At 46.5% G+C, this 27,950-nt stretch overlaps 1 protein-coding gene across 3 annotated transcripts; it reads right to left on the bottom strand.

The window, feature by feature from the left end:
* Positions 1–26: 26 nt before the first annotated feature.
* Positions 27–23,564, bottom strand: ccdc187 (coiled-coil domain containing 187). Of its 3 annotated transcripts, none has more exons than XM_031566631.2 (13): positions 23,357–23,564; positions 22,234–22,354; positions 14,509–14,571; positions 14,230–14,347; positions 13,665–13,755; positions 8,026–8,104; positions 5,231–6,553; positions 3,933–4,048; positions 3,700–3,777; positions 3,294–3,434; positions 1,467–1,555; positions 1,197–1,294; positions 27–1,075 (listed from the first exon to the last, which is right to left on the bottom strand). In XM_031566631.2, exons 2-13 carry the CDS (start codon positions 22,301–22,303, stop codon positions 912–914), a joined length of 2,430 nt encoding a protein of 809 aa, XP_031422491.1. In that variant the 5' UTR covers positions 22,304–22,354; positions 23,357–23,564; the 3' UTR covers positions 27–911. The 3 variants fall into 3 exon arrangements, with proteins under 3 accessions (XP_031422491.1, XP_031422488.1, XP_031422489.1); XM_031566628.2 differs by lacking the exon at positions 23,357–23,564 and adding an exon at positions 23,124–23,348; XM_031566629.2 differs by lacking the exon at positions 23,357–23,564 and adding an exon at positions 23,210–23,348.
* Positions 23,565–27,950: the final 4,386 nt, after the last annotated feature.

Genomic DNA, 27,950 nt, shown 5'->3' with positions numbered 1-27,950 from the left:
CAAACAATGACATGTATGAAGCAACATACACATAACCATAGTGTTTATTTATGTGTGACACATTTATGACACCAAAAATACAACAAATTCCAGTTGTGTATTTTGACTAAATGAATCTTTCCCTCCATGAGAATTAGCAATAATGGATACAGCATGAACAGTTCAGCATTAAATCCTTTTTTATACTGGTGACTAGCTCTGGTTTAGTGTAAATATAGATTTTAACTGAGTAAACAAAAAGCATAATAAAATAAAAAATAAAAAAAACACAATCTGATATTGGCTAATGTTTGCAGCTCACAATTTTCTGTACACAACCTCTTGATAGATAAGCAGTAGTTTTGAATATCTATCTGAGAACTATGTGGGTGCAGCCAACATGAACATGGGTAAATGGCATTTCCTGTAATAACTTAAGAAAAATGAACAACAAACAAATATACAAGGACAGCTTTTGGAACAGTTGACTGGCAGTGCAACAGTCCTCAGATGAATTCAATGCCCTGGGACGACCTCCTGAGAATGGCAGTTGACTATAGCACAACATAACTCTATATGTAACATGCCCTCTATATCCACTTTACATGTGCTTTTCTACCAGAACTGTAAACGTTCCCTTTTGTGGCCAGATGCCTCTGGAGATACATGTTTTTTCATGCCTAACTGATAAAGGCCAAAACCCACGTCAGAAAACTGTTACGCAGTTACCAGGCCTACTTGAAAATGCTTGACTAATAAACCAACGTCACATTCCATGACTATGTAAATAAACATGGGATGAATAGCTTCCCAGGATTGGGAAATGTCCACACTGTGACTCATATGAAGTGTGTAATGATCTCTGTACAGGACATGCTGTACTTGACTTGAGTGTGCATCATTAGTGTCCACAATTATGAGACCCCCTGGGATCATTGCTGCTTGCAGTTCTCTTTCTGCTTGGCACTTTCCTTCTTCTCTTTGGCTTTTGCTCGGCCCAGCTTTTCATTTGGCCGTTTGGTGGGCGGTACAAAGGCCGGCTCCACTGTCGCGGTGTAGCAGCTCGACTGAGCCTGCGGCAGATGTTCACAGACACCTTAAAAAAACAACAACAAGAAAGTGCTGAAAACAAAGAAAAGAAACCCTGTAAGAAGAGAAGCTATTAATTTCCCTGTAGACTGCCTGTACAGATTAGCAGCCATGACTCGGAGTCCTACCAGTGCCTGGCGACCCTAGTCTGAGGCTTTCTTTCCTCTTGGCCAGAAACGTGGGGTCCAGCTCTTCAGCGATGTTCCGGGCAGGCAGTTGCTGCTGACTGGGGGGGAAATTGCAGTATGGAGTGGGGGGGTTACACTCCTGCTTCAGCTTCATTATGGCTGGCCTAGAAACATTTTACAGTCTTGGCAACATAAATAAGCTAATAAGACATAAGCTACAAACTAAGGAACCACCCAAGCATGAAAAGACCTCCAGGGCAATTAACTCACGCTGCCATGACGACTGGGCTGGGTGGTTGTTCGTCAGGTGGGTAGTCATCTGGAGGTGATGGCAGGCCTTGGGAGTCCAGTCTTTCCCTCTGCAGAAGAGGACAGTTCATTTGTCTTCAGAGATGGCTTTTCTTTTTCTTCCTTTTTTTTAAAGAAAGAAATGCTGCCAACTAAGCCCTTGGCCATTTTTTGACGGCTGCATTAAAGTGCTTTTGTTACTAAAGCCGTAGCTGTTTTCTACAGCAAGGCTCCTTGACACTAACGAACAAGCGACAACCTGCCCGCTTGCGTGGTGAAACCACTACAGATGATCCAGAACGCGGTGGCGCGTCTGGTGTTCAACCAACGGAAGAGGGCGCACGTCACCCTGCTACTCATTGAGCTCCACTGGCTGCCGGTAGCTGCTTGCATTAAGTTCAAGTCACTTATGCTTGCCTACAGAGTGCTTGCTGGTTCTGCTCCCACCTACCTAAATGCTCTTGTAAGGGCAAATGTTACACCCAGGACCCTGCGCTCGTCTAGTGAGCGCCGTCTGGCACTGCCGCCTGTGCAAGCTCGGCAATCCAGACTATTCTCATTTGTAGTTCCACAGAACTGCCTAGCACGACCAGAGCAGGGGCGTCCCTCTCTACCTTCAAGAAGCTTTTAAAGACCCAACTCTTCAGAGAGCAGCTCCCCTCCTAACTGGCACCTTGACTAGTGCTTAACTTGCACTTCAGCAGTTACATTCCTGCACTTTTTTTTCTTTCTATGTCGTTTTTTCTATTTCTTATGTAAAGTAGTATTTATTGTTACAGCAGGTTTTTATTGCTCTTAGCTTGACTGTTCTCTCCCTTGTACGTTGCTTTGGACAAAAGCGTCTGCTAAATGGCTAAATGTAAATGTAAATGTAAACTAAAAATGGCGCACAAAATGGAACTAACCACACGGCCTTTAGCGTTAGAAGAAGATACTGAGGATGTTGCTCCGCTACGGCACAGAATATCACTACTGACTCGTCTACGTAAAGGCAATTTAGCTTCTCATTGGGATTGCTCACCTGTGAAAAAGGCAGTTGACGGAACCAATTTATTTTCTGAAAAGCTGACTGTTTTTCCAACGAAACAATGGCCGGCAGCTGTTTTCCATGGAATTACGTCATAGTAAGGCTCTGACCTATACTGTCTGGCAACAGCAGCTGATAAATATCAGTTGCCCACATGAAGAGAGGATTGGCGTCCATCTCAGTTCAAAGAAAAATAATCAGTTTGGTTTAATCAGATATGTCTGAAAAGAACCTTTAAGGTAAAATCAAGAAATATCTTTTCAACACAGCAGTTTTCATAAATGATCGATATGACCTCTGAGCAGTGATACAGTGCCAACAAGACATAATAGGGCATTAAATGTAAGCACACCTAAAATAAGGAGTTCTTCTTACAATTTAGAAAAAGTGTGTCTCTTATTAGCACTAGAGCACAAGAATTCCCATATCTATGACCAATGTGTTGACGTGGCTTTTGAGAAACTAATACAGCTAATATTCAATGTATCTAGGGATAGGTGTATGAACACTAGGTTCAAGCATTTGGGTAACTCTGAGTCCCAGACTAAACTACTATTCTCTCAGCCTCACTTCAAATGTTTTCTTCAGAAACTGCCATGTGAATCCAGCTGATAAGGTCAAGGTTTTGCTGGAGTGCATGCGATAACAGGCACAGGATGTGGTGGTGCTCCCCCAAGCTGGTCATGAAGTTATCCTTCATGAAGTTATCCTTCATGACCATCTTGGGGGAGCACCACCACATCCTGTGCCTGTTATGGCAGGGAGTTCTGAGGACGGATTACCTGTCTCTGCCTTGCGCTGTTCTGGTTGCAGGGGTCAGCCATGCAAGAGTCTCCAGTGTCAGAGCTCGACCTCGGGGCATCCGCCTCACTTAAGCCATGGTTGGTCTTGATTTCCTGTTTCTGCATGAAACGGGCGATTTCCTGCAAAAAGGCACACACACACACACACACACACACACACACACACACACACACACACACACACACACACACACACACACACACACACACACACACACACACACACACACACACACACACACACACACACACACACACACACACACACACACACACACACAGTAAGTGGATGTCCAAGAGCAGGGGGGGGGGGGGGGTGGGGAGGATGGGTGTGTGATCTCTCCCAATAAAGGCCAGCCCTGAACTTCCAGAAAACAGGCCCTACCTCGTCCTGGGCCACTTGAGCAACCCTGAAATCCTTGTCTATGTAAGGCCTTCCCGGAGGGGATGATGGCCTGGGGCTCTGTGGAACAAAAAACAAAAGGAAAAAAGAACAGGTCAATGGGACAGTAAGCATGACTAAACTGCAGAACATGGAGCCAAAAATATCATCCCAATATCATCCCAATATCATCCCACAGAACCTCCTGAGGAGACTCTCTGAGGGAGCAGAATTACCCTTGCGAGGACCTCCTCCTCCTGTTCCTGTAGCCGGCGTGCTAACTCCTCATCCAGCAGCACCTGCTGCAGGGCTCCCATGGCTAGAGGGGCGCCCTTTGCCCTCGATGGCACGCCTGCGGGCGCAAAGAGAGCATTTCTTTACAGTGAAGAATCGAGGAGGACAGGAGACTGCGGTTTTGTTCAGCACAGGGGGAAAAGTATGGCTTCAGAGGGTTTCTGCTTGAGAACTAGAGTTGGTTGATTTCCTGCTGCCAATGCAGGACCAGGGGGCATTCTCAGAAACATACAGTACTGTGGAAAAGCCTCAGGACAGGAATGGTTTATTTAAGGTTGTCATATAGTGATTTAAATAACCACCACCACCACCACCAATAACCATTTTCAACTTTCACGATAGTATGTTGGCCTTAACGCCCAACTGAGCTCTAGTCCAAAAATAAGCCCAGTTCAAATGTGTTGTACGGCTTGTTAAATTAATAAACATATGATAATTGGAACCAAACTATTCTTCTAACCATCCAAAGAGGTGTAGGTCCCTTAAGCATTCAAACATACCTTTCATTGGAAGACTTTTGCACAATACTGTGGGTGCTTCACATGCGTCAACCTCACCCTAGATCTCGATAAACATCCATCTACCACCCCAGTCAAAGAGTCCATGACGCAAGAACCAAGGACCGACAACAGATATAATCTCAGCTGAAAAACTGAGGTTGTGGAGGATGGTGCAGAGAAAATAGAAAAGGATGACCTTTAGCAGTCAACTCCAGAAGAGCCGAATAATTGTCACTGATTTCATGGATTTGACATGATTGAAACAGCAAGATGACAGACTTGGGACTATGAAAATGGTCTAGATTGGTCCCAAGAAGAATGAAACCTACAATTCTAGAAAAGGAGAATTTAAGCTTGAAATGTGTCAAGATCTTTTTTTTTTTAAACACATTACACATTAACACCCCCACCCAAAGCATTCTGGGACAATTACGTACTAAACACAAACACACACACACACACACACACACACACACACACACACACACACCCTACCCATCATCAGGACTATGTGGTTAAGAGCAAAGGCATGATCAGCTCTGAGGAAGTGAGAGAGAGCAGAGAAAGGCCATGGACAGATAGAGTGAGATCTGGAGATGCACCAAGAACAGGCAGGGAAGTCGGTAGGTAGGTAGGTAGGTAGGTAGGTAGTTAGGTAGGCCCAAGGTTAGGCCCAAGGGTAGGCCCAAGGGTAGGCCCAAGGGTAGGCCATGTGGGTTGAGCCAAGGCGCCAGGGTTACCTGCATCAGCGGGTCTCTGTGAAGGTGTGGGGTGAGCGTCCGCTCTCCTCTCCAATACGCCCACCTCCCCTGAGCTGAACCCATCCTCACCCTGGCCATGCCAGTGCTGGCTGGGCCCATGCCTGACCTCTCTGCGCTCACTGTGCCAGCGCCTAGCTCCTGGGTTCTCCCGTGGAACCTCATGCCTGGGTGAGCTCAGGTGGCCTCTCTGACCTCCATAGCCCCGGCAGCTCCTCCGCTCCCAGGCTGCCCGCTCACACCTCAGGCCTGGCACCTCTGGCTCTCGTCCATTCTCCTCAGGGATGCAGCGGGAGTTGGAGAAGGAGTTTTCCCGATGCCTAGGCCTGTCCTCCGGGTAACTTCCGTTTCCGTGGTAGTCATCATTCCGGATGTCCCGGAATGACCGTCTCCGGTTCTGCCTGCCGTCACCCTGGTAAGAGCGCCTGGCAAAGGTGTTCCTTTGCAGGGGTGGAACCCGCTGTTGGTGATAGTCATCTATACTTGAACACGTCTGACTGCTCCTGCTTCCACTGCCAGCCAGTCGTGGATCTCCACAGTAACTCACCACATCCCCTCTTTCCCTAAACCCACCCCGGCTCCCTTCGCACACCCGACTGCCGTTGCCATGGTAGCTGTTGTAGTGCCTTCTGTCGTCTTGAAAGTGCACTCGCCGGTCACCGCTGTCCCTCGACGCCCAGCTGCTGACACGCTCCAGAGGTCGTGCCACTTGGCAGTCGCCCGTGGAGCTGTAGCGCACGCTGGCCGAGTGCCTGAGACCTCTGGGCTCCGTCCTCCACCCTCGCTCGTCGCTGTAGCCCGACCCCCTGCGTGCCTCTCCCCCTTGCGTTTCCCACATCCTCCCGTCTCCCCTGAAGCTGCTCCTGCGGTTGGGCATGTGGCGCTCCGTCGCGTCTCCCTGCTGCCCGCTCAGCACCACCCGCTCCAGCCTGCGGAGGGGTGAGGCGGGCAGCTCTTCTTCGGAGCTGCAGCTGACGTAGCCCTGTTCGCTCATGTCCTGCTTGATCAGCCTCAGGGCGCCCGCCCAGCCGCCGGAGAACGGATAGCCCTCCGGGGCCTCCGCAGGACCCACCACCGGGGACGGCCTGGCCCTCTGCCTCGGGGGCCTGTCGCCTGGGTACCGCTCGAGCTGCTGGTCCGAGTCAGAGGGAGGAGGAGATGGGGAGGGGGAGGGGGAGGGGGAGGGAGAGGAGGGAGGGTGGCTGCCTTGGAGAGGGCGCCAGTGGTGGTGGGGCCTTTCTCGCTCACGTGCCCAGGCATGACCAGGGTGGGGCGAGTATGAGAGGCCAGGAGCAGCTGTGCCGTCTTTAGTCAAAGCCATAAACATGCAAACATAAAGCGGGGGGGGGGGGGGGGTAAAGGGGTGACGGGTGCTGGGATTAGTGGTTCAAACAAGTCACAGCACAAGGTTCACAATGTAAGTACACAATGAGTAAGCAATATGGACTCATCATGGATCAGAGCAGTAAAGAACACAGATAAGCATGGAGTCCAGGCATGCTTCAATGCTATTAGTCTACATTTAGCTGCATGAGGCTGTAGATCTGACATAATGAGTGAGGATGCAAACAACAGCAGCAACAACAACAACAGCAACAACGTCAAACAGAAAGCTGAAGAAAGAATGAGAGAGATGATAAGGCAGGTTAGAGACATACAAGCGAACGCCAGAGAAAGCGCACAACATACCAAAGCCAATGCAGTTAGTATCCAGTTTACCCACACCTATTGGTAGAATCACCCATCTAAGATCATACCCTTCTGACACACTGGTTTCTCATTTGATCTCCACTGTTTACATTTTTTTTTTCCAAAGCAAAGACATTTTTTGCTACGCAGGTTTCGCCCCCACTGGGGAAGAACATGAGGGTGTCGGGGAAACACAAAGGCATCATCACCGAAAGCCTTAAAGGTCTTAAAGGTATCTGATGCTGTGTTGTGACTCAGCCATAACGAGTTTGACCTGTCTAGACAATAATTGGAAGATTGTTTTGCTCGCCTGCGGACCGAAGATCACATCCCTCGTGTTTTTCCCCCTTCAGTGCTGGCAGCATCCAAAACATCTTGATTTACCAGAGGCAGCAGTAGTGAAACAGAAATGATTTGAGCGGCAGATGTCGGTTCTACATGACAGTTGAACTGCTGACCAAATTGGCACACGAAACTGCAGACTATGGAGAAGCAACCGTAGGGGGAAGAAGTCAAACAGAGAAACATACATAGAAAGAAATATGACCTTTGAGCATTTATCAAGTCACTCAACTGTTTTAGTCATCTCACATGATCAATCAATCAAAAGACGCCTTGACTTGACGGTGTGATATTTTTAAACCGCGCTGTGTCATGTCTGAGTCATTCGATGGGCTTGTCACACATTATAGTCATGTGACACATGACCTGATGAATACACAATAAACGTTTTCCACGGATCAGAAAGTGCAGAGAGGATTGCTGACTAATGTTTGTGGAAGGGGGAAGCTTTCCTGAGGGTGAAGCTCAGCTGCTTCGATGGAGAGACAGAGGAGAGGAGGTGTGTTGCACAGAAAAGCTGAGTTAGGCCTGTGATGGAAACTTTAAGTGATGTGACAGCTCACCAAGCTGATCAGCACTGACACCGCAAAGCAAACCACCTTTCAGTTTTGAAGCACATCAATACTCCCTTTCCTGAGGTGAAGCTAAATGCTAAATGCATACAGAGTGCCTCCTCCTGTGTCCATTGTAGAGTTTGCAGGGAATGGAGAGGACCTGTTGTAAGCATAGGGGGCGAGTATAAATACCTCGGTTCACACTCGTGTGGCAGGAGCCCCTTCGTCTGGCGTGAACGTCTTCCTCTTCCTGTATACGCTTTGCGATTTCCTGTGAGAAAAGCAGAACCAAAGTCGACCAATGATAGCGTCTGCTTCCGCAGATGTGGAACGTGACCAGCACGTTTCCATTAGCATGAGTGTGGAGATGTACATGTGTCTCGGCACTGTTCTGTTATCAGACAGAAAAAAAGAGACACGCAGACAATCATATATCTTTTATTTAACCCTTTATCAGTGACATGTTGCTTTGGCCTTCTTAGTGGTCATGTATAATTGTACACGAGTTAGTGCCAGGACAGACAGCATGAATAGAAAAGTAGGTAAGGTGCTTTGAGTGGCTGTGTGTGTGTGTGTGTGTGTGTTGGGGGGGGGGGGTCTGTATGCTTAGAAGTAGCCCACCCTTACTGTCAGCAAACACATGTAGGTGGAGTGGGTGGGGGCAGGAGCCAGACCAAAACCAAGATTACACATTTGAGCACTCTCTTACCCCTCTGCATGTGAATCTCACACATTTGAGCACTCTCTTACCCCTCTGCATGTGAATCTCACACGCCCAGGCTCAAGCCCACGCGCAGACTCACTGCGTCACATGTGCCGTCACCCAGGGGAATTTCCAACGTGAAAGGCCTTCGTCACCACATGCTACTCTCTAACGCCTCAAACCCACCAACACTTGAGCGACAGAGTTCACATACCCACCAGCTCGGACCTGCACCGTTTGCTAAACCCGTGTGTGTGTGTGTGTGTGTGTGTGTGTGTGTGTGTGTGTGTGTGTGTGTGTGTGTAGCTGGGCTCTACACGTCTGTGTCTGTGGGTGGTCTCACAGTGATGACTGGGTCTTTCCACCAAATTTCCACCAGCCTTTGCAGTGCTAAAGGCCATTTACTTGTAGAAGGCTATGTACATACTGTAAACCTTCATAGGGCAATTCCGTTATTAAGTGTTTTATGTCAAGTTGTATCAGCCTCTAACGTTAGCAGCTGCCCAATGTGCATACCAGCCTTGCATTCTCTTTGTAAAAGACCACATCTAAGATATAACTGTGATACATTTATTTTACTCTGTGTATTGTTTTTATTTTGTAAAGAACTATTTGTCTCCAACATATAAAGTATACATATGTATGCATCTTTGGATGATCAACCCCTTCCACAGTTAATGGCACCCCTGGTAAAGATGAGTAAAAAAAGGGAATTCACCGAACTATAATAATACTTAATTATAATAAAAAGTCCCCCTAATTATTTTTTTACAAAATCACATGTTTCACAATTATTGACCGCCTGAGAATTTCCTACAAACATAATTTTATTGAGGCATTTCTTCATTTCTATTGTACTTTTTTAAGTTGAGTTTTTGCAGTAATCCATGACTGTGATTCACTGGGGTATAAATATGAGGTGACGCATGAGGATGTGTCTTATTCACTGGGGTATAAATATGAGGTGATGCATGAGGATGTGTCTTATTCACTGGGGTATATATATGAGGTGATGCATGAGGATGTGTCTTATTCACTGGGGTATATATATGAGGAGGTGCATGAGGATGTGCCTTATTCACTGGGGTATATATATGAGGATGTGCCTTATTCACTGGGGTATATATATGAGGTGACGCATGAGGATGTGCCTTATTCACTGGGGTATAAACAGTATATATGAGGTGACGCATGAGGAGGTGCATGAGGAGGTGTCTTATTCATCCTTCAACATGGGAAAGATAAGAGGACACATAAATCAAACAAGGAAAAAGTGTGACCTTAGAAGTTAGGGAACGGCTATAAAAAAATACCTATTTGCCTGATATTGCCCATATCTACCATTAGGGCAATAATGAAACAGTTCAAATCAACTGGAACTGTTACAAACTTGCTTGGAATAGTTTATTTTGCCCCTAGGCACAGTGAGGGGGATGGTGAGAGAGGCAAAAAAATCTCCAAGGATCACGGTTGGAGAGTTACAGAAAAAAAGTAGCATCTTGGGGCCACTAAGTGGCCAAAACTACCATCAGATGCCACCTCCATGCCAACAGATTATTTGGAAAGCGTGTCAGAAAGCCTTTCCAGGTCATGCAACCACAAACATAAGCGCCTAAAGTTTGCTAAATGCTACCGGGGGTTTGACTGGAACTGTTTTCTATGGTCAGATGAAACAAAAAAAAAAACTGAGCTTTTTGGCACCAAATCCTCGGGTTCGGCTATACTATACTGATAAGAACCTGATCCCCATTGTTAAGTATAGTGGTGGGTCTGTGATGCCCTGGGAACCTCGTTAGGGTACATGGCATCATGACCATTAAATACTAGGACATTTGAAATCAAAATCTGGCTGCTTCTGTCAAGAAACTACAACGGGGTCGTCACAGGGTCTCCCAGCAGGACAATGATCCAAAACATATGTCCAGATCAACACAAAACTGGTGTAGTGAGCACACAATCAATCTTCTGCCATGGCCAATTCACCCCCTGACCTTAAACCCCATAGAAAACCTGTGGAATGAGCTAAAGAGGAGAGTGCACAAGAGAGGACCTAGGACCGTGGACGACCTGGAGAGATTCTAGAAAGAGGAATGGTCTCAATTTCCCTCTGTATTCTCCAACCTTATAAGTTATAGAAGACTGTGCTGTTTTATTGGCAAAGGGAGGTTGAGCAAAGTATTCAATTACTTGATTTAAAGGTTGGATTAATTTATCAAAAGGTGATTTTTTTTATAACACTTTTTAGTCATCTTTACCAGGGGCACCAATAACTGTCCACTATTATGCCCCAACAAGAACCTGCATACATTTCTATATTTGTTTCTTCATATACAAGCTTCCCACAATTTATACCCTATTAAACCTAAACAAATCTGTTTGCCTAACTGACTGCAATGTTTGAAAGTGTCGTCTAATTACACCTCATAACCACCAGAGGTCACTGTGACACCTTATAGGCCCTTCAACTACGACAAAACCACTGTCACTCAGACCTGATAAAACCACAAACAGTCATACTGGATATTCCCATCCATGTGGTTTTACAAACGGCTTCCGAGAGATAAACATATTCTCAAATTCAGGTTGCAATGGCATAATTGAAAGGTTTCAGTTCTCCATATGAAAAAAATGCACCACTTCATTAAAAACGATTTAAATGAATTACTATTTACCACTCTGTCTTTTGTTTAACTGAGGTCTATGGCCAATGTAAGTCACCATGAATTTCAGCATGGGTACCATTAAGACCTGTAGAGACAAGCAGATTTTGGGCAGGAGCGGTTATCCACTATGCAAGAGAGAGAACATTCCCGGAGGTGGTGTTCGACCCTGTGCCAGCGTTGATGCATGCTGAGGGGAATGGATCTGTGGGTGCCAGCCCTTCTGCTGAGGCAGGCTGATAGCAGGCGGGGTGGGTAGATGGGCAGAGCGACGCAAAGGTGAGTTGACCAGGGGGGCATAGTCTGACTGATCTTTACAGATAGGCCTGACGGATCTTTACAGATAGGCCTTATATCTTGCACAGGCTCAATGAGTCAATGGAAAACAAGCTACGTGCCCAAGCTTTCTGTGGCCTCTCCAGACAGAGAGAGAGAGAAAGAAAGAGAGAGAGAGAGAGAGAGAGAGAGAGAGAGAGAGAGAGAGAGAGAGAGAGAGAGAGAGTGTGAGTTGGTGGGAGGGAGGGAGAGAGAGACAAAGAAGAATGAAGTATATAGAGAAGGCGTGGGGGAAGAGAGCAACTGTGCCTGTCTGTCTGTCGCTCTGTGTCTGTCTGTCTGTCGCTCTGTGTCTGTCTGTCTGTCTGTCGCTCTGTGCCTGTCTGTCGCTCTGTGCCTGTTCTTCTTGCTGAAATGGCAATGAGCTGCTAGCCTGTCTGCCTCAGCACACAATTATCAGCTTGAAATGGCAACTTGGCTGTGAAGCGTCGCAGGGGTGATGATATTTAGATGCCACAGCCCAGGTGGCTTTTGGGGATTAATTAAAAGTGCACGGCAGGGGAGTAAATATTTATAACCCAAACGGTAAACAGCCACTTATCACACAGGCACTGGTGCAGTGGGTACTGCGAGGATGCTACACTTCCCTCAGTGTGAGCGGAAAAACACAACGATCTGTCATCATCAGGTGGCAAGAGGACTTAGTGTGGAGAAATGATGGCCCTGCAGGTTTATTTACCGCTCTGCTTCACAAGGTAAGGGTGTGGTAATTAAATGTCTGAATCTGCCAAACCCGCACATCAATAGTCAGGTCATTAAGAGGCATTAAAGAGCAGTTTATGCTCAGACTTGTGGTCTCTTCAAAACAGGCAAACCCTCAGCCCTTGTTCTCCACCACCACAAAGAGCTTGTCTGCACAAGCATAAAACGATTACGAAAAACCCAGACACGCTTTTTTAGAGAAAACACCATGCATGTTCTCCTGTGTGACTTGCAGGTCCACTGCAAAATATTGCTGTAGCTCACTGAACGTAGCAAGATACTGAAGAAAAGAAAAAAAACGTTTGTGTAAATCAAAACAAAAACAAGTCAAATCTAAAACATCTACATGAGGTCCACATGGTCTGACAGATGAGAAATGGCTGTGCGGTGCTCTGCCTTGCCCAACGCCTCCCAGTTCTGGCACGAGAGCAAACACCGCACCCATCTCAGAAACACTTCCCAAAATGACCTCCTACTGGTCGCTATGGAAACGCTCCTCGTGCCAGCCCTGCTTTCAAACCGTCCTTTCACAAGGACTCTTCAGGCCTGCCGCCAGAGCGGTAGCATTTACACACGGGGAGAGAAGACAAAGACAGCAAGCATAAACAAAGACAGCAAGCAGCAGGTTTCGCTTAGCAAAGACCAGGTCTGCCATCTCCTGCGTGTTAAAATAGGATATCCCGTAACTTTCTCATTTGAAACTGTACACATGGGCAGCCAGCCTTCTGTATTGGCAGCAGATGCGGCGCAGGGCGCAGACGGCCGCAGGGCAAACACATGGGCCTCTCTTGTGGTTGGAAGGGTCAGTGCTGTTGTCTTAAGCATACAAGGGAAGTTTGCACTGCCAATCCCACTACACTGAGAGTCACTGTAGTCTGTGTACTCTGACTGCCAGCAGTGTTTGCACACAGGATTGCTGGAGAAAACGGCTACCGGTGTGTTGTCTTAAATAGATGGCACAGCCCACGCCTTCACCGACCCTCCTGTGTGCTAAGGTTAGCCCAGTCAAGGTGACAGTGGGAGAGGGGCAAAGGGGTTGTTTATGGTGGGATGTCATAGCAGGTATCTGGAGTCAATTACTGCTGTATTTGTCCGACGTGCCATTTAAAGCAATTGCTCTGACGATGTCCTTTTTGGCTTTCTGACCTTTCGTGATGCTCAGAAGCTTGTGGAGGGTTTGGGGGGGGTGCAGTGTATTCTAGCTGAGGGAGTAAATCAGACTGGACTGGTTCTTCGGCTGAACCCCATAAATCTCCACGCTGTAGATCTTCACATAGCATGACGGGGTAAAGTGGTCCAAACGGTTACTGTGCTAAGAGACCTGAAAACTCATCTGTGTTCAATAAGGCTCTATAAAACCACAGCAAGAGCAGGAGGCTGGCGTCGGTGTGTGTGTGTGTGTGCGTGTGTGTGTGTGTGATTCTCTGTACCTGGTCCTCCACCTCCCTCCGGCAGGCCTCCTCGGCACCCCTCTGCAGCTCCTCCTGGACTAAGCGTGCGTACTCAGAGTCCTGCTCCTCCCTGTGCACACAGAGAGACATGAATCAGCTTGGACCCAGATAGACAACACTTCATAAGAACAATTAGGATTGGAATACATCATCACTACAAACACTATTTACAATGACTCATTTTAGCTTTTGAGAAGAGATTTTATATTGCCGAGACGTTCTTGATCAGGACAGGGTGAATTTGCTTAGTCGGCCTACGCGTGTTTACAGGGCCTTTTTTGAATAGGTAGATGCATTCGGGTCTTTGATGTTCACAGCTGGAGAGGTTGATTAAGAGCACATGTGTGGGCTAGGATTGAATAGAAAAAGTCCTCAAACTTTAGACTAAATTAATAGAAAAAAAACATCTAAATATGCAAATAATCATCTGACTTTGGATTGGGCTGCCTGATTAATGGAGTGTAGAGGAACTGGAGGAGGACTCATTGTGTAGACCAATCAATCACTGATACGTCCAGTCACAGGCTGGTGACAGTCCCCTCACCGCTGGCGAGACAGGTTCTGCAGCCGGTCCCTCTCCTCATCTTGCAGCCTTCGGGCGATACGGATATCCCTCTGCACCAGCTGGTTCTTCTGCACGTTGGAAGTGTAATACTGCTCAACTTCATGAGGAACACACACACACACACACACACACACACACACACACACACACACACACACACACACACGTTAATCATAGGTAAATATCAAAGAAAGTCATAAAAAAAAGCAAAGGTGCAGAGTTCAGTCATGTCCTGCACAGCTTAAAGTAAGAACTTACTCTCCTGTTCTTGAAGATTATGTGCCAATGCCCCATCTTCTAGAACAGCGAATCCCTGGCACACTGTTAAGAGAGACAGAGGTGAGTAAGAGAGGAACGAAGGCAAAACATGATGGAAATGAGGCCGAGCAACAACAACTACCCTGATTCAAAACCCAAAGCAGAAACCCCAGCGTTCAGCGTCGGACCACAGATCAAAGAGCAGAGTGGAAACTGCTGATCTCGCAGAGTCTCTCTCTTTCTCTCTCTCTTGTTCCCTCTTGTTCTCTGTCCCTCACTCTCTCCCTCTCCCATTCATGCCTCAGCAGGGGGTTGAGAGATGACAGAGCATCTCTGTGCGGCACCCCACGCCACAACCTGCCTGCACAAGAGTGAACGTGTGTGAGTGTGTGTGAGAGAGAGAGAGATAGAGAGGGCTGTGCTGTGCTCTGTGTGGTTAACTTGGAGCCACATCTGTGGTCTCTCAGCGGCAAACACAGTAGATATGAGTGCATGACACATCACCACAGATCAGGCGTTCCTCAGCAAAACACTGCATCCATAAACTGCTGATTGACACAGCTCTTCTGGATCAAAGCGTTCTGCACGTGTGTGTGTGTGTGTGGGGGGGGGGGGGGGTGTGTGCAGGGGGAATTACTAAACGTTGCCCTGAGTGCTGCGGTGATCTAATGAGTTAATGTTTTCCTGTAAATACACAGTGGCCTTAATGACTCACCCAGACAATTAAAAACAGACTGACGGCATTGGCAGTGAACCTCACAGGGGGCGAAATAAACAAATAAATCAAAAGCGTGGGCGAACCACCGGCTTTGAGAAAACTTAAGAGAGCGGAACGCTTGGAGAAGATGAGTGAGTGAGTGAGTGGGGCAGCTGATATTGTTTGGCAGACCCCCCTCTTTTTCCCCCTTTTGGAAAAGTGCAAAGCTTGCAAAATAGCACTGCTTTACAAGTCTTGTGGTTGTGCAATGGCTGCAAGACGATAAACACATCGAGCTTTTCTTGATCTGATGCACGACTGTTTGAAATACTGTTTAGGCATAGTCTGTACAGTTAATGGTACTTGCTACACTGCTCACAGCTGTGGTATGTGTGCTGCTGGTACTGATTTGATTGATCGGAATAAATGTTTTAGAGCCATTTGATTGAGTGTGATTGGCACAGGCCTTAATCTCTACATGGACTGTATGACCATTTCTGCAGTTTGTGCTCCCACCCTTTGTGAGTATCTGCATGCTAGCTCACGCATTAGCCCCGCTTCCGAAGCAGCTGCACCCGGTCACAGTAGTAACATTTAACAACAGAGAAAACGGTCCCAATCTAGAGAATGTCCTCTAGTGACCCTGTGTGAAAGTGATTTCATACTGATCACACTGCTGGCTGAACACTGCCAGTCCTCAGGAGCCCATACAGCTGGCCTCCCTGCAAGCTGAACTACGACGACTTTCCAGGAGCCCGAGTTCTCTTTGGCGTCGGTCATCGCCGCTGCCTCTCTGGAACTTAAGTGTGGGGTGGAAGGAATGTATGCGGGTCCGTCTCAGTCCATATGGAACTACACAGACTGCTGATGCTGTTCCTGCCAGACTTCCAGGGAACAAAGTAATAACTGGGTGAGAACTGTAAGAGCGCAAGATTCAAGACAAGCTGCTGGGTCAAACAGTGGCTCCAAGCTAGATGGCCATGTTGGAACAGTAAATACAGCAACCAATCCGTGTTCCCATAACAACAGACAGTGGTTTCACAGAGAATGAGGGCAAGCACACACAACTGGCTGCCATGCAACAGTCTGAATGCCAGTGTGCTTTGCTTTTATGGAGGTTTTTATATTTACAAGCTGATCTTTTTTTTAGGTCTTCTGTCTGGTGTAAGGCATTCTGGGTAAAAACATTGCTGGACAGAATGGCACACAATAATATGATGTGCAGACTTTGAGGTCAGCTTTGACTGATTTACTGTCGGTCGAGCATGTGTTTGCATGGGTGCGTTTGCATGGGTGTGTTTGCATGGGTGCATATTGTTGTCAGTGAATTCCCTTTGCCTACAGTGAAAAGTAAAGCTTCGATTTCTCAGAATAAATGCCCCTTTCTACTCGTGCGAGTTCAAGTTCTTCATATGCAACATTTCATCAACTTAAAAATGTCATCTACAAAACGGACAACCGGCACTCTTTGCACCACCCTTCCCCCTAGCAGAACAGGAGCTTTAAAACACACACCACTATTCTGATCCGTCTCCTCTTGCGCCGCTCCGCCCGGTGTCGGGGAGTGCGAGGCGTCACCGAGGAGAGAGCGCCTAACGGCCGGCCTCTGCTCCAAACTACAGACTGCACCCCAGACGGGGTTCACGAGCTCTGCGGTCAGCCACAGCGCCCCACCAGGGCCAGTAAAACAGGGCCTGGGCCCCAATCCACAGGGCCGCTCCCGCCACTGCTGCACACCACAGGCTATATTCTGCAGTAGTTAGAGGCCCCGACTGGGCCTTATGGGGGCAGTGGCAACAGGTCCTGCGGAATTTGTTTTGTGCTAGTGTGTGTGTGTGTGTGTGTGTGTGTGTGTGTGTGTGTGTGTGTGTGTGTGTGTGTGTGTGTGTGTGTGTCTCACAGTAAGAAGGCCACAGGGCATAAGGCAGGATGGTTCAGAAGCAGAAGGAGACTGCAGTTGGGCTGAGGTCATGTCTATCTTTGGAGTCTGTGTGTGTGTCTGTGTGAGTGTGTCTGTGTGAGTGTGTCTGTGTGAGTGTGTCTGTGTGAGTGTGTGTGTGAGTGTGTGTGTGTGAGTGTGTCTGTGTGAGTGTGTCTGTGTGAGTGTGTGAGGCCCTCTTCCTCAGCAAGTCTTCAGGGAGACGCTCTTTTGACCCACCAGAAAATTCAATCACTGCCGGCTGCTACTTACTCCATCTGTGCGCCCCTCACCCTCACCCTCACCCTCAGCCTCAGCCTCAGCCTCAGCCTCAGCCTCAGCCTCAGCCTCAGCCTCAGCCTCAGCCCCCGTCCAGGAGCACTGCATGGGAGAGAAAGGGATGAACAGGAGTAGAGGGAAAGAGAGAGGGAGGGAGGGAGGGAGAGAGGGAGAGAAGCCTAATCTATGTGCCATGCACACCTGCTGCTTTAGGCAAGATCCCGTATTTGGTTTCACACGGCAACCCCCCCCGGAAGTCTGAACACTCATTAATCCAGCCAAATCTCTCACTCACAGGCTCACACACACTCTCTCTCTCTCTCTCTCTCTCTCTCACAGATACACACACACAGACACTCTCCCTCTTTCCATATCTTACATGCACATACTCTGCGTCACACACACAACCTCTCTTTTTCCTCACAGAAACATATCTCTCTAACACACACACTTTTCTTTCTTCTTCTCCCACCCCCACTATTTCTTCTTTGCCCCTCTTACACACACACAGACACACACACACACACACACACACACACGAGCAGCATGGTAAATTGCTTCCAGATGTGCAGCGAGCGCGAGCTGAGAGCAGAGCAGCAGAGGTCTTGTTCTGGAGCTCCATGGAAGTGTGAGGGAGACCCTGCAGGGGAAACATCCTTCTCCCAATTCTCTTCAACAGTATTGTTTTATGATCTGCTCAGTAGCCAGTTTGTCTTTCCAATTGAAAGTTTGTACGAAAGCCAAGAACACACACAAAAGAAAAAAAAGTGGCTTGGCTTGGCTTGGTAAGGCGAGGCATGGAAAAAACATCTGTGTGTGTGTGTGTGTATACGTACAGTATGTGGCTGACGTGGCTCCTTTTGACACACTGCTGATACATGTGACCAACACACAACCCTGCCGACAGTCCCTCACCTCCTTCCTCCTAAGGCCTGATCTGACCCCGGAAGACAATCTGACTCATGTGGCAACTAGCTACAGTACTTTGCTAGCCAAAACAAATGCTCGGTAGAGTCCCTTCTCATCAGCACGTGTCACTACCGACTCAGAGTGTTTCTGTGAAACGATGACTATTTGTGGTTACACATCACTCTGCAGTAAAGTCCTCCTACTACCAGGGGGAGACTGTTTACATATCGCTCACTTCCCAGCATTGATTTTTCATGATAGAGGTTAAAGGTTCACACAAATGTTTATGTTTGAATGCAGCCATCCTCATTTACCCACAAAAAAGCAACACGTTAACATAAGCCTCGACTACGGTGTCCCAAGTTCCTAGTACAATGCTCTCCAAACAGACACAAACCCGTCACGCCCAGGTCCCAAGCTAAACAGAAGCCATCTTCAGTTAGGGGACGTCATAACAGTCCTGTCCCTGGAGGTTCACAAAAAGGCCCCTTTGTGTTCACAGTCCCCTCAAAGACAAAGAAAGGGTTCTCGCGCTCTCTCTCACACACACACACACACACACTCCTTCCCTTTCCGTACCTGCCCTACTGATGGCCAACGGCGCCCCTGTTACAGCAGTGTTTACCCGCGTGCAGCCAAAGCAGTGCTCTGGCACTGAAGATGTGCTGGACTCTTTGTCTTTGTGTCTGTAAACAGGGAAGGGAGGATCTGCTATCCTAAAAGATGATGGCAGCAGTGTAGGGTCCTTGGCTCTGGAAGCACTACACGCTGTGCCTTATGAGTCTTACGGTCCTGTCTACTGCCACTGAAATATTGACATGCAATATTAGCTTTAAAGTGGGTTCCAAACGATCTAGAGACCTGGTGTTTTAGAAACATGAAATGTATAGAGATGAGTCACCTGCAGGCATCCTCACACATCTGACATGCTAATGTTTCAAGGTCAGCCTTGTTTGTTTACATGCAAATCATTGTGTCTCAACAGGTTAAGGGTCACAGCTAAACCTCGCTACGCTCCACCAGACATGCTAGTGCACAGCAGGCATTTGGGTAAAGGCATGCGGCTCTAGGGAGCACTGGTCTCACTCTAGAAATCCCATTTGCTCTGGCTGAGCCCTTAACTGGATCAGCCACCTGCTGCTATTGTTCCTGCTGCCGTTGGGCCTGCGAGCCCCAGGTGGGATTAGGTGTTATCTGGCTGGGCAGATTGAGCAGCAGATGAGGAGGAGAGTTTTAGCCGTGGCTAACCTCAGCAAGAAGGAGCTCAGGGGTCGTACATGCGAGGCAGGTAAACTGCCTTTTATTGTCCCTTCCCGTGGGCCAGCAGTATGAGAGAGAGAGAGAAAAAAAAGAACAACTCTGATCGAGTTTCAGCAGCTGGGGAGTGCCTGGGCTGAAAGGAGTCCTACAGGTTCAGCTGCTCTGAGCCAGAAGCCGTCGGCCAACACGCAGGTGGTAATGTCAGCACAGAACAAAAGGCTTTAGGAGGGCCTCGAGGCACTGCTCTGAGGTGCTTTTTTCTGAAGGTGAAATTATAGTATAAACGGCACTGGGATTGGAGTGCATCCAACTTTTAAGTGGTAATTTTCCCATAAATGAGTTCAGCTGACACTGGATGGCCATGTCCAACAGTCATGAGCTCAGGCATGAATGTGACGTTGTAATGAGGTCCTAGTTGTGCTGGGTAAATGGGCTGGGGATGAAGGCTGGAGGTGGAAGCTGACAGGAGGAGATGAATGGCCTGCATTCCTACTATTGGGCCAGACCAGAGGAAAACATGCTGGAGTCATGAGCACATGGCCTTGACCAGCATGACAAGAAAAAACAAACAATACACTTCCCTTTCCATAATTTCCTCTGCCGAGCACTGAACACAGCCCTTACTCTCTGCTACAGAAAGACAGATAGAGAGAGAAAGAGAGAGAGAAAGAAAGAAAGAACAAAAGAATGATTGAAAGAACAGAACAGAGAGACTCAAAAAGTAAAGATGCACATAGAGCACACAAACAAACAAAAGAAAGAAAGAGAGAGAGAAAAAGGGAAAAAACGAGAGAGAGAGGGTGAGGGAGAGAATCTGGACACTTGGACAAGAGACAAAATAACCAATCATCCACCAGACTCAGGAAGAGTGAGTGGGTGTTGGGCAAGGAGAAACTCAAAAAGAAAACAGGGTCCCTATTTATAGGGTTAGGCTCCACTCTGCCCCATCTATCAGTCACCCAGCCACGTCTCCCCCTGTCTCCCCCTGTCCAGGCACAGCTGCTCCATCCATCTCCTCTTAGAGCAGAGCCCGAGAAGCTCAGCTCAGCTCCGGGGTCCTGGTGTACTTATCTGTCTGGCCTGGTGAGAGCCCCTTCACTAGGTCAGTGGTGTCAGCGTGGGGATGATGGAGCAAGGGCGGAGAGGGCATGGTGGGCGACCGGGGGAGGACACGGAGAGGGAAATGGGGGGGGTGAGGTGAGGGGAAGGGGCTGGAGTCTGTCAGTCTGTATCAGGAGAGCCGTCCGTGAAAAAGACAAAACACACAGGAACTGATAAGGTGGGACCGAAAACAAAGAAAGTTGACTTGGCTTGGGTCTTGAGAAGCAGGACCAGCTCAATGAGAGTGAGTGGGTGAAAGAGAAAGAGAGAGGGTGAGGGAATGACAGAAACAGAGACATGTGGGAACGGAAGTCTATGCTTCCATGCACAAATAACCAGAGAGAGATTACATAAACAATCAGTCTTCCCTTGAACTTAAGGGAGCAGCCATATTCAGGGGCTAAGCCATTTAATTAAAATACCTTCTGTGGAAAAAGAGGGGCTAAGGTCGGGAATGGGGATGAGGGGGTTTCTCGGTAGGCCTACTGTATGTCCACCAATTCTATTGGAGGGCATGCAGACGCTGGCTCATTGGTATCCAATGGTGGCTTTGTTTGGCTTACCGCTGCTTGTTTAGGCGTAAAAATGAAACTCGCACACAATGAGCTCATTGTGCTGGGAAAGGGGGTCAGAAAGGGACCCCCCCCCCTGCCATTATTGACCTCCCCACGAGAAAAATGCAGAGTCAAGCGCTGTGCCCTCAATCCCATCACACAACATCTCCACATACAGGCAACAGATTACTGTCACAGTCACAAGAATAACACAGTCACAAGAATAACACACAGTCACAAAAGTAAGGTTTAGTCACACACTGCAGCTTAAAGCTATTACACAGTCACGCCACAAAAGGCCTGCCAATCCACTCGGAAAGGCCAACAGCCTCCAGTATAAAGCATGACATTTCTTCCAGTGACGAGGAGTACAGTCTTAGGCGATAAGGGCTGTCCTGTTCTTCTTAAAAGACAAAATTCCAGAACATTCATCTGGTGAGTGATCTCCCTTCCTCATAGTGATCAGATGGAAGGCATCTGGAATGGCAATCAAGAACCTAAGCTCTTATCGCAGGCATCCAGACTACAGTGCATGCAATGAGAGCCAGAGCAACAGAGAGATCCAGGGGAGATCAGAGCCACCACCAACCCGCCCTGCATGCATGCATGCACGTGTCTACTCAGGATTCTTGTAGGCATTTTCCAAACAAAACAAGCCATCTCACATCCTACACCAAGAAGTAATCTCAAGTACTGCTGAAAAAGAGACGCAAACAATCACTCAAGCAGTGGCAAACTCTTCATATAGTTGCACAGTGGAAAACTCTTCATATAGTTGCACAGTGACAAACTCTTCATATAGTTACACAGTGACAAACTCACAATACATCAGAAGCAAACAGTAGCCTCTCGGGATGGGCACATTTGTAATGCAAACTCACAACGTTCTCTCTGCAATCTCACATAAAAACAAAACCTGCTGAGCATGCACTGGAGTAAACCTCAGGCCACACAATAACATTAGCCTTCCTGAAAAGGTGAGTAAGACAGCTGTGGGTATAACTTACCCTCCCGGACCCGAGGCAGGTTAGACTGATCAATCTCCAGCTCAGCCATGGCCGTCCTAGCAGGCAGCATTCAGATCCTCATTGCACCCACAGCCGACAACTAGCTCCGGGGAATGGAGGGCTGGAGTGAGTGGGTAGAAAAAGGACAGGATTACATTTACAAAAAGAAAAACGAGCGGAGGCTGCCTTTTTTAACCGAGGAAAAGATATGGTATACGAAACCTTTTTAAAGCCGTACTCAAACCAATCCCCTGGGGTATATACACACATCAAAGCAACTCGACATGATTTTACGGTGTGGTGTTCGGTGACTGTTGATGTGACAGGTGGTTTTTAAAAGCCCGACAGAAGAATGTCAAGGCAATAAAAGTAGCAATACTGTTTGTTACAATAACCCAATTAAAGCTTCTTCATCACTCCTAACAATTAAACATAATCATTGTCACAGTTATTGTATTCTAAAGTTATGGTTAATGCAGGTTAGTGCTTAATGTTGCATAATTACCTAACTTACATGCATGTACGTTCACAATCAAGTGTAAAACACCTATGTATCAGTGTGCATTTATTGCAACATACTTTCCCTTTCTAAATTAATCATTGTCCACTAAAAAACATTACTGCCCAGGACAGATAAAATGTTGACTCAGCGATGACTAATAAACGCTGTTTGTTTGCCGAGATGATCTGCTACATTGACTAGTTCCGCGTTCCAGACATGGATCCATAGTGGTGGCAATTTCCTGCATTCCCATTTGTCTCATTATATAAATATGCTGCAGTTATCCAGTCCACTTGATGAAAACAACATGAACGTCATGCATAGAAAGTTTACACAAAATGTACCTGCCACCAGAACTTTTCAACGAATTCAATATCGCAATACGTACCTCGGTCGCTTCCAAGAGCAGCCTTGCAAAATTCCTATCACCGCCAGCCTACGTTTAAGTTTAAATGCAAATAATACTCTACTCACAAACGTTTCCCGTTGTGCACACGTCGCCACTGTTATCCACGTTTAGAGTAATATCAGACGTCTGTCTTTGAGTATCCCTGACTTTTGTCAATGAACAAAGCCGCCAGACTTGGACACCGGATGGGAAGCCAGCACGGACAAACTTACCTAACTCTTGCGTCACACTAATTGAGAGCGCTGTCGTTTTCAAAGAGGTTGTTCAAGTCACACTCTTGATAGACATAGTTTTAAAGTAATTGAAGAGTGACATGTTCGTCTGTTTACCCGCATAAAAGATTATTTCTAGCTGAAAGCGAATTTGCCAATGAGCACCTCCAGTCTTTGTGAGATCTGTCCCACAGGCAGCCAGGCTTTGTGACATGAGAAAATGTTTGCTGTGGTAGGGTAGATGAAAAAAAAACTAATAGAATGAATAACACAGACGTATTATTATTATTGTTATTATTATTATCATACCTTTAATGCTTCGGGTGTAGGTTGTCAAAGTTGATGCTAAAATGTGTGATGTGATGCAGATTAGGCTACTTCCCACATAAGTAAATAAAAGAACATGGGCTACTAGTACGCCTACTATTAAGTGACTATGTGACGATTTTATGTGATTTTCAGTGTCTTTACACTTATCTAATTATTTGTCAGTCTGGAGGTATTTTTATGCATGCTGGCACTTTAAAATGTAGTTATTATCTTAACTGCCCTTTCGCCTTATGCCTTTTTGTCGTTTCCTGCCACCTGCTGGAGCAAAACAAGGCTGAGATGGTTTTCATGTGCTACTGGAATTGGTTTATCAACCAATGAAGAGCTCTCAATGCAGAGATGTGTGGGCTAGTTGATTGCTTTAACTGAGGTACTTACTGAATGACTTTTCAAGATCATAAAAGCACCACATTTAGTTATAACCAAATTGCCCTTCATGTGGAGAAATACAATTCACTCCATGCATAATATATCAAACGCTGACATTCATACAAAGTCCTCTTCACTTTGTTGTCAGGTTCAGCTTAATTATTTCCATTGAACAAACTGGGTCTGTTTTGCTTTGAAGTTACAGACTGAAGCACTGCAATGGGATAGCATTTTTTTTTTACACATTCTACACCATAAACTTAAAAAACATAACAAATATCCTTTTTTTTTACTCTCAAGTGTTGTTTTTAATTCTCTGAACCCTTGCGTTGACCTTGAAAGCGTTCTTTGTGGTCTTCTTAGACCAAGTTCCTCATTGCTTCCCCTGATTAGAAAGCAAACGGTTTCAGAGGTCACGTCAAAACAAAGCGCAAACAAAGGGAAACAGACATCGGAGTCTCAGTAAATCCGTGGTCTATCAGTGACGCGCCTTGGTCTCAGCACACTTAACACCATAAGGCACCTGAATGAGTCATTTGTATGCTGTCTACCTTGCTCTTTTAAAAGGAGCAGTTAATCAGTGGCTGCCTCTGTGTCTTACTCCAGTCTGTCAGGGCAAATCAATATGTTTATGGCTATTGTAGGAAAAACTGAGACCATCGATACATCATTTGGTTGGGAACAAGGCTGGAGAATGATGAGGGTATCAATCAAGCAGATTCACAGAGAGAGACATCTGACCTATTTCAGACTCCATCAACAAATGCCAAGTGGTGGGTTCTTGATATTTATGAGCTGGCATAGACACGGCTGGCCTCGTTTGCCCCTGCCCAGTAAATTCGACCTCATCCTGGAAGAGAATACACATAATTACATAAGCCTCATTCAGTCATGTCACTGTCGAATAGACACAAAGAGTTGGCGTGAGGCAGTGTTATATTTGTGCTGTTGCAGGTCATTGTTGCATGTCTATCTAAACCATAAATGTGTGTGAACTGCATGAATGCAAGTATGACATCTCAAGACCTGTACAGTGAAAAGTGAACAGCCAAACGTCACATTCTCTGCATTCTCCGATCAAACACATCACCAAGCTTCAACAGTAGAGAGACTGAAGATGACTTGTTCAGCCAATTAATCCAGGGGCCTTCTTTTGCCTGTTACTCATAAAGGGGCTGATGAAGGGCCCGTCTGCACACCTGAACTCGTGTAATAAAAGCAGAAACAAAAATAAGTTAATGGCGGTCAACACAGTTAAATCTCCCTGTCAAATCAGGATGCGCAGAGGAGCACAGGTCCCGTCTCATGTTTGTGTTTTTTATATTGTCCTCTCCGTTTGTTCCTTTTACCAGCGTCTGTGATTTATGCGTAATACGCATTTATGAATGGCGGGGTAAGAGTGAGGTGACACTACTGAGGGGCCCTATGAAATGACAATTACACCCCATGCCACGCCATGCCATGCCACGCCACGCCACACCACGCCACACAGAGGTATATAACCCTCACGGACAGCACCAGGAGGGACACCGAAGACTCCCCACAGCCCAGGTGTGATCTGCTGCCACCAGAGTTGCCTCTCTCTCCCCTCCACTTTGCAGAGATGATCGGGAACCTCCTTCTGTCCTGTGCCCTGCTGCTGGTCACCGCTGGAGTCCTAACTGGGCACCCTGTCTCAGACTCAGCCGAGATGCCTTACGCTGGGCCTGGTGAGTGTCAGCAAGTTACCACTGAAATAATTCAATTACGTCAAAATTACTCAAAACGAATAGTTTTGACCCATTTTATATTATGACATTAATGTTTGCCGGGAAAAGAGTCAAACGTTTTATGAAATGTTCGGTAATTTGCTTCAGAAATATCTTTAGAAAAAGTCTCTCAGTGTGCATGGGTTGGACCAATCACAGCCCTGGGGTCTCCATGGGCTCTCCGTCATTTCGACGGATAGTTAAAAAATTTGGGAGGTGCACGTAAGCGGAGAGGTGCTCGGAGAGGGTTTACAATGACGGAGAGGGCTCTCCGTGTCTGCGTAAACGGACGACCATAAATTAGGCTTTAGTGTGCCTGTCAGTGCTCCTAGGGTTTGTGTATGTGTGTGTCTCCTCAGTGCTCCTAGGGTTTGTGTATGTGTATGTCTCCCCAGTGCTCCTAGGGTTTGTGTATGTGTGTGTCTCCTCAGTGCTATTGGAGGAGGATGGAATGGCCACTCCAGAGGAGCTGTCTCTGTCTGACTCCAGAGGCGCCACCCTAGACCTCTCCCAACTGCTCAACACAAACGGTAAAACACACTCATTACTTACGCATTTCACATGAAACTATCTCATGCTGAAAGCCATCACAAAAAACACAGCTATTTGTCTCTCAGGAGATGTCAATCAAAAATATTAAACATTTATCTTGTATCAAAGAAACGAATACAAAACAGTATGAACAGATTGTATCCATCAGCTCCTACAAAATGCATCTTATCAGAAGTAGTGTTATTTAGACCACTGAGTCTTACTGTATATACAGTATTTCAAGAAGCTTGTACTGTGAGGACTGAAGAGATGCTAGGGAGCAGACGCATTAACCTGCCTAATTTCTTAGGTCTCACAGCAGCTGGACTCGTCTCAAGAGAAGCCTTGAGACAGGTGAGATCTATAGTCCTACTTCAAAATACATACAAAATAATGAGTGTTGATGTTAGCGCCTTTACAGAAATGATGAACAGTTCATTCATTCATTCTCCATATACAATAATGAGGAACTTTTCATTTTATTTATCTTCTATCTCCTGTCCTCCTAATACATCAGGCTCTCCTGGCAAAACAGCGGCACTATCGTCCCTATAGTGGGTGGAGAGCATACAGGAAGAGGGGTGCTTCTGACTGCTTCTGGAAGTACTGTGTTTGAAACTGATAGGACGGGACCAGATGGAACGACAGCTACACAGTAGTCACCTGAGACAGGGCTTCTTCTGAGACCAACTGTGTGCATGCCCTCTCTCATTATCTCACACTCACACTCACAGATTGAACATATACAGTATCTTGAATACACACACACACACACACACACACACACACAATAAAAGTGGCACTGTATATTGGTATTTTAACATTTCCACTATTGTTGCAGTATGTCCACATATTCTAAGTTACATATTCTATGGAGACCACCATGGATGTTACATATGTTGAAAACAAATAAATCCATATATTTAGAAATCACATCTCAGTCCATTACTTTGTTTCCTTCAATTATTTGAATGATGAACCATCTGAGACATAGTTGGAAAAACTTTTTTTTATATCTATAATGCTTCTATTGGTTTTTCAGTTATCATTCTAATGTTTGTGTTAGTCTTGTCATGTGCACAAGGGGGAATAATAACAATAGGACCCAAAATATTAAAATAAAACAGGAAGATTCACAGTTTACAACACAGAGCTTTATTGACGTCACAAGGCTTGTATAGCACATAGCATGTCATAGAGAACTTAAATGATAAATATCCAGTACTGAAAATAGATTTCAAACATAGCATTCGATCAGATACAAGTGTCAGACAAAATGGGGACTTTCAACCATGGATTCCAGACTTCCTCTCAGGCATGTCGATAGAAAGCACGGCATTTACCACCTTCTTTATACCTGAGACGGAGGGAGAGAGGGAGGGAGAGAAAGAAAGAAAGGGGGAAGAGACAGGTAGAGTGAGATAGGGGGGAGCGGGAACAAGGGTATGTGAAAGCGAGAAACAGAAAGAAAGAGAAAAATAAAAGCATTTGTTGAAGGGTTTTGCCATAGCTATTCTGACAGGTAAGCAGTAAACTGCACACGCTGGCTGGAAGTGATGCTTCCTCTTATAAGGGTGAGTATAGCTGAACTAGCACATCATGATTATTGATAGGTA

Source organism: Clupea harengus, chromosome 4 (assembly GCF_900700415.2).
Source record: "Clupea harengus chromosome 4, Ch_v2.0.2, whole genome shotgun sequence".
In the NCBI taxonomy this organism is placed as follows: Eukaryota; Metazoa; Chordata; class Actinopteri; order Clupeiformes; family Clupeidae; genus Clupea; species Clupea harengus.
Note: the sequence above shows the minus strand (reverse complement) of the source record. Positions and strands in the feature narration are given on the sequence as shown.

Excerpts from the sequence above, each read along its gene's own strand:
- ccdc187 (XM_031566631.2), bottom strand. The coding sequence starts at position 22,303 with ATGCTGCCTGCTAGGACGGCCATGGCTGAGCTGGAGATTGATCAGTCT. Across the intron at positions 3,778-3,932 it reads AGGAGGAGGTCCTCGCAAGG|AGCCCCAGGCCATCATCCCC; the intron begins GTAATTCTGCTC and ends TTTGTTCCACAG. Across the intron at positions 1,076-1,196 it reads ACTAGGGTCGCCAGGCACTG|GTGTCTGTGAACATCTGCCG; the intron begins GTAGGACTCCGA and ends TGTTTTTTTAAG.